The sequence below is a fragment of the Hyalella azteca genome, unplaced genomic scaffold (genome assembly GCF_000764305.2).
Source record: "Hyalella azteca isolate HAZT.00-mixed unplaced genomic scaffold, Hazt_2.0.2 contig3816, whole genome shotgun sequence".
In the NCBI taxonomy this organism is placed as follows: domain Eukaryota; kingdom Metazoa; phylum Arthropoda; class Malacostraca; order Amphipoda; family Hyalellidae; genus Hyalella; species Hyalella azteca.
This window is the reverse complement of record NW_025934050.1, coordinates 314,510-329,873: the sequence shown is the minus strand read 5'-3', so window position 1 is coordinate 329,873 and position 15,364 is coordinate 314,510. Positions and strand designations below refer to the sequence as shown.

At 37.1% G+C, this 15,364-nt stretch overlaps 1 protein-coding gene across 1 annotated transcript in view; it reads right to left on the bottom strand.

Moving 5' to 3' along the window:
* LOC108672066 (calcitonin gene-related peptide type 1 receptor) overlaps window positions 1-13,300 on the bottom strand; it is a 29,361-nt gene extending 16,061 nt beyond the window's left edge. Inside the window, exons 1-3 of the mRNA XM_018159683.1 lie at window positions 13,133-13,300; window positions 11,378-11,510; window positions 9,454-9,570 (exon numbers count right to left, since the gene is read on the bottom strand). Coding sequence (XP_018015172.1) covers window positions 9,454-9,570; window positions 11,378-11,510; window positions 13,133-13,300 — 418 coding nt within the window. The remainder of the gene's footprint in view (window positions 1-9,453; window positions 9,571-11,377; window positions 11,511-13,132) is intronic.
* Between the last annotated feature and the right edge of the window lie 2,064 nt (window positions 13,301-15,364).

Below are 15,364 nucleotides of genomic sequence, written 5' to 3'. Positions count from 1 at the left end.
TGCTAAAAATTCATACAAGAATTTACGAAAAATTGCAAAAATTACTAAATTATATTTGAAATGAAGATGGTATCCGGCGGTCATTTGACTGTAACTGAATGACTGTAGAGCAAATTAGACGGCCAAATAATTTTCTGGTACTTTATAATTGGTGGGGTTTTTTATAACTCGAATAGATGTGTGTTATTTTAGAGGCTTGTACTTAACGTATATGGGATGACTGCCTTTATTCAAGAAGGCTTAATACACATTTTCATGATAGCTGATATCCAGTATTTTTGTATTCTGAAGTTCAAAATCGCAGAATCAATTAATGCATCCATATATTTTTTTTATTTTTAAAGTGCATTTTCCAGTACACGGTTTTTTTTTCGGTAAAAAACAGCCAGAGTGGGTGGGTTGGTATAGCTTCCTGGCGGGCAGGTGCCCAGTGCAACCCTGAATTGAAAAAATACAGATGTATTTTTCCCGCAACTCTTTCAAGTGCGCTGTCGATGATTTTGAAATGTTACACGAAGAAGTCATGGTGCTCGTCGACAGTTCATCAGCACTACTTGTACCAAGATGCTTTCGGCTTCCTCAAATCCAGCCGTAGTTCTCAAAAGGTTAACTTTTATTTCTCCTAATTCCGTGCAAGTGGCTTCTAGACTCGTCTGGTGAGCAAAAGGAATTTAAAAGGAAAGAAAGTAGCCAGAAAATGTATTATTTCTGTATAAGAGACAACGTGTCGAAGTCCAATTAAATCAGCAGTTCAAAATCACATAAAACTAGCGCAATCTATTAGTAAACACAAATTCACCCTGATGATTTTAAAACTCAAACGACAAATTAATGAAATATCAGGTAAATATGAGCAGAAAGGCCTATGTCTTTATAATTTTAACGGGATCGGAGCTGAAGGAGGTAATTAAACTAAGTTTCTGTTTAAAAATAAACTGGGATTCTGTGATTTGTAGGTCAGAAACACCGGTTGTGGAAGCCAAAACTTTAAAATACATGTCGGACACTGGAACGTTGCACTGCTCGGCATGGACGCTCACAGCTGAATGATTCTAGTCTGTTCTTGAAGGCGTTCGAACTCGGAGCGTCAACGATGCCATCAGGGAATCTCTTCCACATTTCGGTGACTCGAAGCGAGAAAAAATGTTGTTGTCTCATAGATATGTTACAACGCAGTTTTTTCTTTATGCTTGCCTTTTAATCCTAGAATTATCCTTGTTGCACGTCTTTGTACACTCTCGACTAAATTTTTGTCCTTCTCCAGTTTTAGTGACCACACGGCGTTTCCAAACTCTAGGTTAGGACGCACGACAGCGACAAACAACTGCTTCATCGCTCTTGCATCTAGGTACCCGTATAGGAGCGACTGATCAGTCCAAGTCGTTTATTGTCGCATAACGTAAGCGCAATCTATTAGTAGATACAAATTCACATGAATGATATTAAAAACTCAATGGACAAATTGCAAAATCAGATAAATATAAGCAGAAACGCTTATGCATTTATAATTTCAAGGGGATAGGAGCTGAAGGAGGCATTTAAACTAGGTTTCTGTTTAAAATTATACAGGGATTCTATTATTTGTAGGTCAGAAACACTGGTTGTGGAAGCTGAAACGCTAAAATTACTGTCGGACACTGGGACGTCTCACTTTCCTGCATGGACGCGCACAACTGAATGAAGGTGATGCGCAATCAGGTTTCGCGTTCTATAACTCCTACCTTCATGCTCTGCCAGCCTAGTATATAAATTGCGTCACGTCATATCGACGTACGCTGATGCGCACTGCACACAATTGTATCTGAAAACTAGGGGCGATTGCATAAGATGAGGGAGAGTATCTCTATGACTGACGAATGACCTTATTTTAAAATTATTCGCCTACACTACGTGGAGTTCGACATAATGGAGGTAATTAGTGAATAACACTTTAAATTCCTTAGTCATAATCTGAGATGCAGGGCAGGAGTAAGGAAATAAACAATAAATTAAAGTCCTTTTGTCACACCCGGGAACAACTTTAGTATTTTGCCTAGACATACATATTTTAATTTGCGTATGCCTCAATTGTGACGGAACCCCATTTATTGATAATGTACTGCGCAAAAAATCAAATTCAGTGTGCATAGCATGGAAAATAGAGCAAATACGAAAGCCGCTGTCTATTTATGTTTGAATCCCATTTAGTTTGAAACGAAATGAACAATAACCACACATGCTTGTGCTAAAACCGGTAACATTTGACTTTTGACTTTCGGAAAACAGAAGTCTGGAAACAGCCATTAAATTTTGTAACATTGCAAATCAAGGAAAAACACGCACACATTTATGAACATTTATGCTCCATGCTAAATTTTATGAACTTGTGTTGGAGATTAAGATAATCAAAGAAAAGGCCTACATTGGAGGGATGCTTGAAAATTAGAAAAATGTCATCTACATATCGATTACAGAAATTTTTTGTAAAATCAAGAGGACAATTGAAACATGAAACTATTTGTAATTAAAAGTGGTATAGTATAGTATAGTATCTTCGGCATTAAAGAATAGGCCTGGATAGGCTAGTCGCCGATTCATGTACTTTTCTTGACTAGACTGGCCTTTTGATAAAATCTTTTTCAACGGACGGTGGATTTGAAATCGCTTCTAGATTTCAGTTGTTCCGTAGGATACGAGGCATTTTAAGATTAAACATATGCTCCTGCATGGCCTTGTCTAGTCTGTTCTTGAACGTGTTCATACTCGGAGCGTCAACAATATCTTCGGGGAGGCTGTTCCACATGTCAGTGACTCGAAGCGAGAAGAAGTGTTGTCGCGTGGATAAGTTGCACCGCAGTTTTTTTAGTTCATAGCTATGAGACGAGTCATGTCCGCCGAGACGAAGACCCATGCCCAAATTGTCAATTTGTTTGAAACATTTGCTGGCAAATACGAAAATGAGTTTAAATTGGACAAACTTGACAACCATTCAAAATGGACAAACATTCTCCTGTGAGCGTCCATGCTGAGCAGTGCAACGTTCCAGAGCCCTACAGAGATTCTAGAGTTTTAGCTTACACAACCGGGGTTTTTGACCTACAAATTTTAGAATCTTTGGATATTTTTCAACGGAAACTTAGAATTTGTGCTAGTGTTACCATGTATTTGTAGTCTCTATCACAATTATTTGTATTTACTCCTACATTTATCGTCAAATTGTGCATTTATTTCATTTTTTACGATGTTATTTAAAAATAATTTGAATGCACGAAAAGTGGATAGAACTGGTTCTTCAGAGGCTTGTTTACCTTGCAGTTATTCATTATGTAACCTCATAATTACAAAAATACTAATCGGCAAGTATTTACGATATCAACTCCATATCTGAAAATTGATTCTAAGCAAATGAGTTTTCGATATATTTCCTCCTCCCCTCCCTCTGTACTTCTCCTCACCCTGCCTTCAAAACGCTCGATTCGTTACCGCCTGCAAGATCGACGTAGGCCGAGGACATTTCACGGCAGTAGTACGGCCGGTTATATGGGAGCCAACCGACTAGCTGACCGAGACCGAGCGCCGTTCAGCGAAGATAAAGCCACATCGACTGCGGACTGCCTGGACGCAAGCTCAAGTCAACAAAAAGTGGCCCAGATGGATGAGTTTGCGAAGGTGAACGGCTGCAATCACGGCAAAAATTTTGAACTGTCATGAAGTGGTGTGGCAATGATAGGATGTAAGTAGTTTTTATTATAGATTATTTATAGTGTCTCAATAATTTGAGCTGTGCAAGCGAGATATTCACATGGAGTTTGACGTTCTCCTGCAGCGTAAGACTTGAAAATCATTTTAGTAGCATATCATTGAGTATTTAGATTTTTGCCAAAAATTGTGGAACATCTAAGTAGATGTAGAGTAAAAATCTTCCTCAAATTGTGCTGGTAAATTGTGACTATTTTTTATTCTTCATCAACACTTACACCATCGCGTGCATCTGGAGTGAAGCGGATGGCTAAAGCTCATCCAGAAATCCCTGTATTCGAACGAGGGCTCTCTGATATCATTATGAGGCTTTCTGAGATCATTACTTATTCATGATTTTCATCATTCCGTAAATGGTGTAGCATCGAGCTAAGTCCATTGCTCGCCATTCAAAATACATTCGAAGAGGGTCAATGTATCAAAGTGAAATATTATTTTTTATGTTTGTGCAGATAAATTATATTCAGCTAATGAACAAATCGTAGGGTAACATCATACCCTAGAAAAGAAGAATTGAAATTTGTTTAGCATTTTGATCAGATTTTATTTTTTTAAGCATAAGTTGCTACAATGGAAATAAATTTGGTATGAATGCGAGGCCACTCTGAAGATTTTTAAGTTATTATATTTCAATGTATCAAATGAATTATTTTGGACTTTTATATACATTTATTACATCAAAATATTAATACATTAAAATGTCTTGATTGTTTGTAATTTAGAATACGAGTTAAAACTCGCTCGTATAAATGAAGTGCGTGTTATTTAACACCCCATGGTCACCTGTTTAAATCAGTTATGAAAAATAGCGAGCAATCGAAACCAGATGGATGGCAGGGAAAATGGCATCTTATGTTGGATCAAATTGAATCGGACTGTTTTGGAATAATGATGAAAATATAAGCTCGTTGGACCAACATCAGCGTCAATTGTTACAAGGATGAGGGCAATGTCGCGAGTGACGATCGATTTGCCTGAATTTTTGCTCCGTACGGGATCTTCATTGTTCGGTGGGGATCTCTGATGATCCTCTGCTCGATTTTTGTTTCCGCTCTATAGCCGCGGCATTCGTTGACGAATCTCATGCAGCCGCTTACAATACCTAGCTCTTCGTCTCTTCGATTATATTTTCTTTTACCAAAAGCATTTGCATAGTGTTCAAAATAAAATTACATCAAAATATAATTAGATTTTAATATAATATCATTCATCTATGATAACAGAGATGGGAAATGAGGATTCGGTGTCAAAGCTGAAAAAGTTTCAATTTTCAGCCTAGAGGTCTAAAATCTTGCACACATAGTTCCTTTGCACATCCGCAACTTTTCCGCACAATTGTGAACCCGAAAATGCTGATAAAACGCTCCACACTATAATGTACAAGTAATGATTCGTGCGTGAGTTTGATGCCGGATATAATGCTGTGTGTTACCGCGGGGATTGAGGTATAGGTGGCGTTCTATAGGCGAGTTTCGTTCAGTTTTCTAAGTGTGTGTCTATTAACTCTATTTCTTTTTACGTAGGGTCGGGTTGTGCAAGTGCTGTGTGCTCTGAGTGTTTGTTGGTATAAGGTCCAGACGGCTCAATGGAAGGATCTGCGAGGACGGTTGGCTATTTGTATGGGATTAGCAGATATATATGTTAGCAATTATGGGAATGTGGTCTAAGAGTGTTATGGGTCCTGGTCCTAGGTGTATGTTATGAATTGCATTGCATTACTTATTCTGTTCCGTTGTTCATTGTGTTCATATCATAAGCGGAATGAAGTTTTTTGCCTATAATTACTTGCCTTACCTATTATTATTACGTATAATGACTCTAAATTGGATTAATCTGCGTTTTAATTGAAAAAACTTTAGTTAAAATGAAATTTATTCGTAAAATTGTTGATGTGAGTGATATTAGAAATGTATGCATATAGTGACGAGGAATATAAATTATCTGAATTAAATATCCATTCATTTGAGGAAAGTTGTTTATGGGGTTCCAGTTATGAAAACGCCTAAAATATTAAATCTTCAATATTTGTTTTCCTGCAAATATTTTAAGTCAGCGGCAAAACTGTTAAGTTTTGCGCTGACATCTACGCAAAATGTTCCGAAATGCATTTTATTTTTGTAACAACATTACAGAGCATGACTGTCTGGATTATTCCAAACGATAGTAATGGCATTTCATTTATTTTGTTGCATTAATCTTGAATAAAACATTTTTTGTTGTAATAACTTTTAAGTGGTCCGCGTATCCACGATACATCGCTACCACATGTGAAGCGACTCCGCGAATTCGTCTCGTCGCAATTTCTGTGCTATTCGGTTTGGCTGCTACTCGCGGGGGCTTGGAAGTGATCGGACGACTCACTTTTCTACGAAAAAGGTAGCTAGCCGACTGCCAGTTCTCCGTGCCAAGGAGCTATTTGAGAATTGCAGCGTTGAGGAAGGAGGAAGCCTTCTCTCACTCTCAGTGGCTGCATTTGTGCATTGCGGTCCGTTGTACGAGGAGGCGTCGTTCGCATCAGCTTTCTTGCCCCGAATGCAGCCCGGGTAGCACGCCGCCGTTAAGTATGGGGTTGGGGCCACCCTTTCTAGATTAAGATGAAATATTGAAAAATATCTGAAATACTGAAATATGTGAAATGCTGAAAAATTTAAAATACTGATGACTGTGAACCAATCTTTCTCTTGCGGAAACTTTGATTGCAGGGTCGCCGCAAAAAAAAAAGAACTGTGGAGCAAATACCGAAAAAGAAGTTAAACAAGTGTGAAGTTGGCCAGTTTTTGGGCGCGTGAAGAATCGTTTGAAATTAAAACTCGTCATATTCTGTTCTGTCTCATCAGATGATACCGGGACGAAGAAGTACCAACAAACTGCTGAGTGTAGAGCAGCTGTCAACTTAGCGATCTGAGCATAAATCAATTCTGGTTGCGTACAAGAGCAGGTATCGACTGAAGTGATCCAAAAAGGACCTGATTCCGGCTGAGGACGTGATCAGTTGTCGACTGCAACGATCGTTGCATAAATTAATTCTGGCTGAGTATATTCTGTCAACTGAAGAGTTATAATTACGAATCAATTGAGGTGATCATGGTTTGGAACACGTAGAAGCAGTCGCTAAGTATATATGCATTGTATGTACAATGGTGTTTGTTTTGATTATTTTTATTACGTGAGCGTAGTTCTTTATTTTATGATGTCTTGCACATGCATTCAGTTCAGCAGCCGTAGGATCTCTTCTTTCATGTCCATAGGCGTCTTTTTTTTAATGTTTTTAAATTTGTTTAGCAAATATGTTTTTTTTGATGGAAGGTTCGGGTAATATATGATGAAGATGGATTTTGCTGAAGATGTGGTTGACTTTTTTAGGCGGCCAATTTGTCGAAGGCAGAGGCGTCATCAGTATAAAGGTGAAGGATCTGGCCGCGGTGAGTCTTATTTATTTAGTGGAGCGTTCCTGGGGTCTCGATCAGTCAGGCTGAGTTGATGACTGATGCAGTTGCTTGATGGGGTGAGAAATGTCGATGGTGTGATAATTATGGGCTAGTCGTTATTTAAGGGTGGATTGGTGCCCCTAACCCTCTGAAACAAGTCTGTTTGGTTCGGAGCGTGATGGGTAGGGGGGAAGAGCCAAAACACAAGTATTTGAGTATAGCGAACTCAGATATACAATCAAATGGTAGAGACAGAAACATACCATTAAGAAGAACAAAATCACAATTTACTAGATATATGCAGTTACAGTTGATAATGCACAAGTCTTGAGGGAGCAAGACGGTAAACAGTGAACCACGATGATCGCCACGAGAAGCCGATTATATTAGCATTCCAAATTTATTCAGCAGAAGAATTGTAACGGCAGTAGCGCCTAATGCAGGTGCACTAAGGGCGTCTTAAGCGGGTACTGTATAGCAGTATCTCAGCATAATCTGTCCCGTTTCAGTAATTGCCCTTCAGCCCAGCCGAAATTTTTGGAGAAATGAATTCGAATAACTAAGAACTTTGTCCACAAACTTAAATGTTTGAACAAGAACTTTGTCCACAAACTTTGTCACACAAACTTAATTGTAAACACATTTACAATTATTATCTATTTTAATTCGTATTAATTAAACATACATTAATTATTACAAATGTAAACGCACGAAAACTCACTGGTAATTTAATATTTTATATTAGCTGTAGTTATTCGTAAACTATTTCGAGTCTGAACGAAATATAATAAATTAAAACGAATTTTCACCACTGCGAGTTAGTGAAATCAGCATCTTTGATGTGCAGCCCGCGCACTGTTGGAGCCATAAATCGGAAAGGGTAATTTCCCAATCGAAAGGGTCAGCACTGAAGAGAAATAACTCATAGCAACCACATATGTATAGGTGTGGCAACTGATTAATTGCCAATGAATAGAGAGCGTTCAGGATTATTCTTAAACAAATGAATATTCTTGCTGTTATTAAATTGATAGAATATATCAATTAATCAAATTCAATAAAAATTTTCCCAAGTACAATCCTCAGAAAATTACTGTCAATGCACTGTTTCTAATGACTGCTTGACAATGAGGGCCTAAGCTGAAAACCGTCTTGACTCATAAGAGGTTGATTACATGTGCTGAATGACGGTGACTCCAGATATGAAACTGGAACAGTCAGATGTTAAAGGTTTCAATACTAAATTGCAAATTTACATCAGCCTGACATATCCACAATATATGAGAACAGGGATTCAAAACATTTCATCAACTGGTGAACTTAGGAAAAATGTTAACCTGCATGGCATTTCCAAATGAGCCTCGTCAATAAATCAAGCTTCACGATGATAATTATAGCGCCAAACATGTTATTTGGTGTCAGTGTTCGAGTCTCTATAGAATTTTACCGATTGATGATTCATTCCTGAATCAAAATATATTATTTTTAAAATACGGCAATCGCAGGAAGCAAAATCGCGTGCTGACTGGGCGAGACTGGACACACGGTTATTTACCGGCATGTTTGTACCAGCATGATCAGCCCTCAAACATAAACGGAATGCTCGGGGTGAAATTTCAAACTAACAAAGATTTTTTAGTTGGGTAAATTTATTCATCGATTGCAGTACATAAACTTCTTTGTACATAAATTTGTACTAACTCGCATCAAGTCAGTAAACAAAAATAAAATCAAGTTTATTAGAGCATCGAAATTAATTTTTAAGAAAACTTTCCCTAATGTAATGTATTCCCAAACGTGAATGTAATGATCATTTTGTAACAAGAAGTTGTTTTCTAATGGGACCATGTGGGTAGACTCATAATAGTGAATGATGCAGTCACTAAATTGAAAAGGGGAATGCCGAATTACAACGCATTCACTAATTACATGAAATAGATGAAAAATTCAACAACTCATTTCTTTCTCTAATATGAATATATTTTACATATATGTATATGTTTTTATTTCTACATAAATATTAGTTACGTGTTAAAAATGTTTTGCATGTACCAAACATTCTGAGACAAATTGCAAAAATATTTTAATTTCCTAACTTCTCAGCCGCTGCGCGATTCCTGAATATCAAACAATTCCTGAGTATATGCAGCAACGATGTTCAATCTGTCTGACACGTGTTGAACAGTTCTTTTCACAGTTATTGTTTTGCATGTAATATTGTTCACTAGATGTTAGGGCTATATATGATCAATGTGAACTTCGAGACGTATAAGTGATTGTCACTGACCGCAAGTGTCCTCCGAGAAGAGGTAGGAGGGGCAGTCTTCGTACGCCGTGGATGCTGCAGGCGTGTCACCCCAGCACTGCAGTTGATCCCAAGTGCGCGGGCACATATTCGAGCCCGCTGAAAAAACATGCGATGTTGTCTTCAGAAATTCAGAGACAAATAAATTTAGGACAATATGATTTATAATTAATAAACGCAGAAATAACTGGAATATATCGAGAGAAATAATTGCACGTGTAAGTAATTATTAAATTATATACGGTAAAAAACTAACAAAATACGGAAAAAAATTCTCCTAAACTTGAAACACGGTGACAAAAATTTTACTGGACTCCTGCCAGAAATTCCAATGAGCGATGTCCTTATCCCGGTTACCACAGGAACAAGGCAATATATTACTGAGCAGTGACAATTTTATGACATTATTGATTAAGAATAATTCCTTCAATTCAGTCATCCAGTAATACGCACTGACCAGAGGGGAAAATAACGGTCAAACAATCAATGCAATTGAAAAGTTGAAAGACAAAAATAAAACAAGTTACCGTCGCACAATTCCCGACAAATAGACCCAATCCTCTTTATTCAATTTGGTGTACATTAATCATAGGCACAGTTCGGAATAGTAGTGAAAAAAATCATGAACGTTTATGTTTTTCAACTCTCGGCAACTCTTGGGTATAGTTGAATATCGGTTTCAAAAGACTACAATCACTGGGAGTTTTTTCGCCTGCGTAGCTAAAAATTTGTTCATTTGCCTCATCCAACTGCATTGATTTGATGAGTGCCGTACTTGCCGGATTCAACACGACTGACGGCTGCCAACAATATTTAATAATATTCCTAATAAGTCTAATAAAACGTCTTAATATCTTTCATACATCTTTCGGTGAATGTGAATATGAAAATAAAAACTTCTATCAGTTCGTCAAAATAAGTGGCTATAGTGCAATCAATGAATGGTTGACCGGAAACAAACGAAGGGGCAAGTTACGAAATGCTAACACTATCAGCTCGTAATCAAGTCAACGTCCTCCAAAGTAATTGATGATTAATTTTTTTTAAATAATTATAGGTTTTCCCTAATTTGCAAAAAAAAAATAATAAATATTTACTCCCTTTTCAATTAGATATGGATTGAGAAAAGATCGTTTTTCATTTTTGTAGCCAACGGATACAAATTGAAATAATCGTTGCAGTCAGCCGCTTCAATTTAAGGAGCTCATTCAAATTCATGAGGGTCAAGAACATGCAGTGGCTCTGACTGAATTACTAGGTACTTATTTGTATTGGACATGATGGCCTAGGTACTTATTTGTATTGGACATGACGGGCCTAAACTCTTTTACGGATCAACTGAAATTCGATAAAATTTATCAATAAGATTCAATTCTATACCAGCAAGGCCTTCTCTAACACTGATGGAGGTGAGGTTGGTGAAGAATAACCTAAACTAATAGTGGTATAACAAGCAGGAACGTGTAAGTATGGTCTCAGAACAAATTATTCTCGAAGCTGATAGGTCAGAGGTCAGAGAAGTATTATATATATTGAGCCGAAATAGCGGAATTGCCGATTCAATGGAATCTGCAGCCAGTTGCCGAATCAGTAAAACCAGCATTTCGTTGCTGTATCAGAAAGTCGGACGGATATTTATTTAAATATATCGGTTATATTTAAATAAATATCGGTTATAATTAAAACACAAATTGAAAGTTAGAGTTAGAAAAAGTTAGGTCAAGTTGGGTCGAGTTCCTATTCATTTAAATATTAAAAAAAAATCTTGGCTGAATGACCTTACCTCAGATTCCTATAGAATAGAAATGGTGATTCTACAGATTCGGCAACGGGCAGCCAATTCCATAGAACCGGCAATTATGCGATTTCGGCTCGAAATATACAATTTCCCGCGTAAATACAATACCTGGACTTGGTGGGAGCTCCAGCATGCGCTGACAGCAGCGTACGGCCGCCTCAGAGCAGCGCAACCAGCGGTCGCGGTCGCGCTCTGTTGCTAGGCTCTCTCGAAGCTGCGCCGACTTAACATCGGCCATAACCTAACAAATTGGAATAAGTTGACGTAGAAGCTCCATAAGTAAATGTGGCTCTAGTACTGGGGTGTCTTCCACGCTAAACACTTGGTTAAAGGTAGTTAGCATATGCATAAATTTTTTGTACAGGTTTGACTGAGTAAAAAAGAAATATTAAGACAACAATGTGACCACACTCATGCTTAGTCCACACTATTTGCTTAGATCACGCTATTTGCTTACACCACACCATTTGCCTAGATCACCTATTTGCTTATTATATAAACTATCGATTTTTCAATACAGCAGAGAATTAACTACGCTAGCTATATAATAACAAACCTTAATTGCTGCTCGATCTACTATTAGAGATGATTAAGACTTAATAAAACACGTTTGAATCGTATTGCTTTGAAGCTGAGCTTGCATAAAATTTTATAAAACGCTTAATACATATAATGAATATAATACCACTATTTCAGCTTCAGCGAAATTAATAACGCTCGTTATTATAAAGTTTCAAAATCTTCAGATTATTTTCATTTATAAATTTTCCCACGGTTCCACAGGTACTTGATGCTTGGCATGGTTGAACAAGAGGAAATTATATTACCCATTCAATAATTTCAATTTTACCCTCGTATATGACATGAAGTAATAACAAATAATATTGAGTCGATATTTCGGATTCATCCAAATGATCATGAGAATATGTTGAACTATATTTACTTATTATATTAGGGAGTCCAGCTAGAGGAACACCTGATATATTTCACTGACATTGATTCAGTAATTCACGTGAAAGGTCATATATTTTCTCAAAATTAATTGAGAACGAAAGCAGAACCAAATTTTAGGCAAATTCATTTCAAAGTGTAACGCTAAGAATAATTGCATCATTAAAATTGTCGCCACAACTATACTAGACAATCCTGATCCAGATCCAAACTCAAATAATAAACGCGTAATTTTATTGTAATGATTCTTCTTCGTAGTTAATTCCACATCGTCATGCTGGCAGTTCCGTGACAGGAAAATTTCGCCGATGCAAAAGCGTGAAGCAGGCCTGCCTCTTACTTCTCACAATAAGGAGCCGAAAAGTTCATTCGTAGTTTTAAGCTGAACGCAGGGTTATAAATAGCCTCAAGTGAAGCACCGCTTGTTTCTAAATAATTATTTAAAATCGTCAGCAGATATTCGGGTTGTTTGATAGGGATATATCCGAACTAAGTTTGAAGAGATTAAGATTTTGTTAATTTTTTCGTATCGTTCTAAAAATTCTATTGAATTTAGATGTTCAGTTAATATGGTCCAACAAAAAATGCAAAACATTTATCATCATTTCCAACAAGAAGTGTATTAGATTATTTTTTCAATATTTAGTAAAGTGCAATCTTCAAAAAAGCGTCCAAGTGCTCGCTGCGATCGGACTCCTGAAGTGCACTCGTCCTTGCCTAGACCGAAATTCAACGAAAGCATAATATTCACAAAAAAAAAGAATGAAGCATGCTGTTTACGTTCAAAAATAACATCTGTCTAGGTTATTAGTGATGGACATACAGTAATGAATACTTATTAATAATCTTCACTGCACAAAAGCCTGAAGTGAAACGCATCTCAATCTTGAATAATTCTTGACTATAATTTACCGTGCCTGTAGAGTTGACTTCTCTACGCTGTGGTATTAAGGCCTGGACGGTGTAGGTGGTGCCGCCGAAGTCTCTGGACACGGCCGCCTTCTTCCAGTCCTTGTCTCTGCTGATGATGGAGAAGCAGTAAGCGGACGAGTCCAGCGCGAACAGCTCAGGAGGCAGCATGGTTTCCTAATGGAAAATAACACACGGTTGTATTAGCTAGAATGAAAAGTATTGTGATACTTTGAATTTGAAAATCGTTCTAAATTTTCCAATATTTGTATGTGTAACTTTACGGACGTTCAAGAATTTTTGTTTAGGCCGAGAACGGTAATATCAGTGAAATAGATTAGTCTTGGAATGCAGTTAAGGAGAGGCTTGAATTTAATAAATAGTAAATAGTTTAATAATTTCGTTATGACTAAACGTTGGTTTTAGAAAACATTGAAATTTAATAAATGAAATTAAATTATCTTGATTTTTTTAGATTCCGTTTGAATAGTAGCGAGGCTTGCCGTTTCTAAACTCCTTGCCTTCTCCAAAAAATTATTTATAAACTCGGCCAGACCAGCTATAACTAATTAACTGACAAATTTGGGTATCATTTACATCGCTGGAAAGACGACGATAAATAGCTTAGCCTATTACATGATCAGGCAACGCACGAGTATTTACAGTTATAAGGTTCAGATTGAATCAATTCCATGAAGTCAGATAGCATCGCAATGTCAATGAAAATCATTGTGCAGTCAGATCAGTTGCCAAAACTTGATTGACCATCTCGTTGTATGGCTTCTTTCCAATCTGCCATCAGGCCAATTGCTCCAATATAAGAGATCAAATACCACAGCATTTACGCCAGAGCGGCATATACGAGGGTACCATTTGCCATAACCATCATACGCTGGCGACTTGTTTCTTCATTATCTTAACGGCCTCAATGCGCAGTCAGTCGAACAGAAGAACAGAAACCAGTTTACTATTTTATTGAATTGAAATTTTGTTAACGCTGTCTTTCGCATGTTGCTTTGAGTAGAAAGAATGTTGTGGTGTATTTAAGCCAACGGCATACTTGAACCATCTACTGAAGCACAGGCTCCTGCCTAACACAAAGACTGAAGTCTTGACAGTGTGCTGTTGACCTCTTCACGAAATCATGTTTGTGTTTAATGAACTTCGAGCAAACTTGATTATGGGTATATGCACTTGGTCAAATCTTGATTATATATGTGTACAGGACATGTGTATATAACACATTGTTGACAGAACCATGTACTATACTTTATGTGTACTGCACTTAATGTGTACTGCACTTCATGTGTACTGCACTTCATGTGTACTGCACTTCATGTGTACTGCACTTCATGTGCACTGCACTTCATGTGTACTGCACTTCATGTGTACTGCACTTCATGTGTACTGCACTTCATGTGTACTGCACTTCATGTGTGCTGCATTTCATGTGTACTGTAGTATGATAGTATGATAATTTAGATTCACATGAAACTTTTTGATAATTCTCAGTTTAATAACAATCAAGATGCACGTAACAAAAGTTTAAAAGTAAAAACCGTAAATAATGGTACTTAAGTCGATAACTTCAACAACTTCAACAGTGTTATACATTTGCTTTCATAGCTCATTATTATAATGTTTCTGCATACTATAAGGAACTGAAGTTTTAAACGAAAGCTCGTATATAATGAAAAATATTTATATGAAATTTTATGTATGTTTGACAGGGTTCTGGATAATGGTTGATTCGAATGAAAAAGTTTTACTTTTTTATATATAGCGTCATAATATATTGGTTCTCAGCTGTGTTTTATAAACATGGAAAATCATGAATGAATCCGGTTAGCCCAGTTCATTGGAGCACCCACATTGGTGGAAGCTTCAACCCCGCAAGCATATATGACCTACGTAAAAGTATTGACTTAAAATTTTAATGTCCATCGAAAACTCTTGATTGATTATTGATATAAATTCATAAATTTGAAAATGAAGAACAGAGGAGTTTAGGTTCAGTGCAAGACGCAGCTTAGAAGGAAATGATTGTGCTCGTAGATGCTCTGCATTTCTTTTGCTCGAGTTGAGTTTGATGCAGTTTGGGGAACGTCTGATCGTAGTGTCTTCACAGTTGCTAATTATGCATGATACCACATAGAAAGAATAAAAAATTAGTAGTATGGATTAAGCCCTTTTTCCGATTCATTAGCTCGAATCATATATGGAATTTGAGTCATT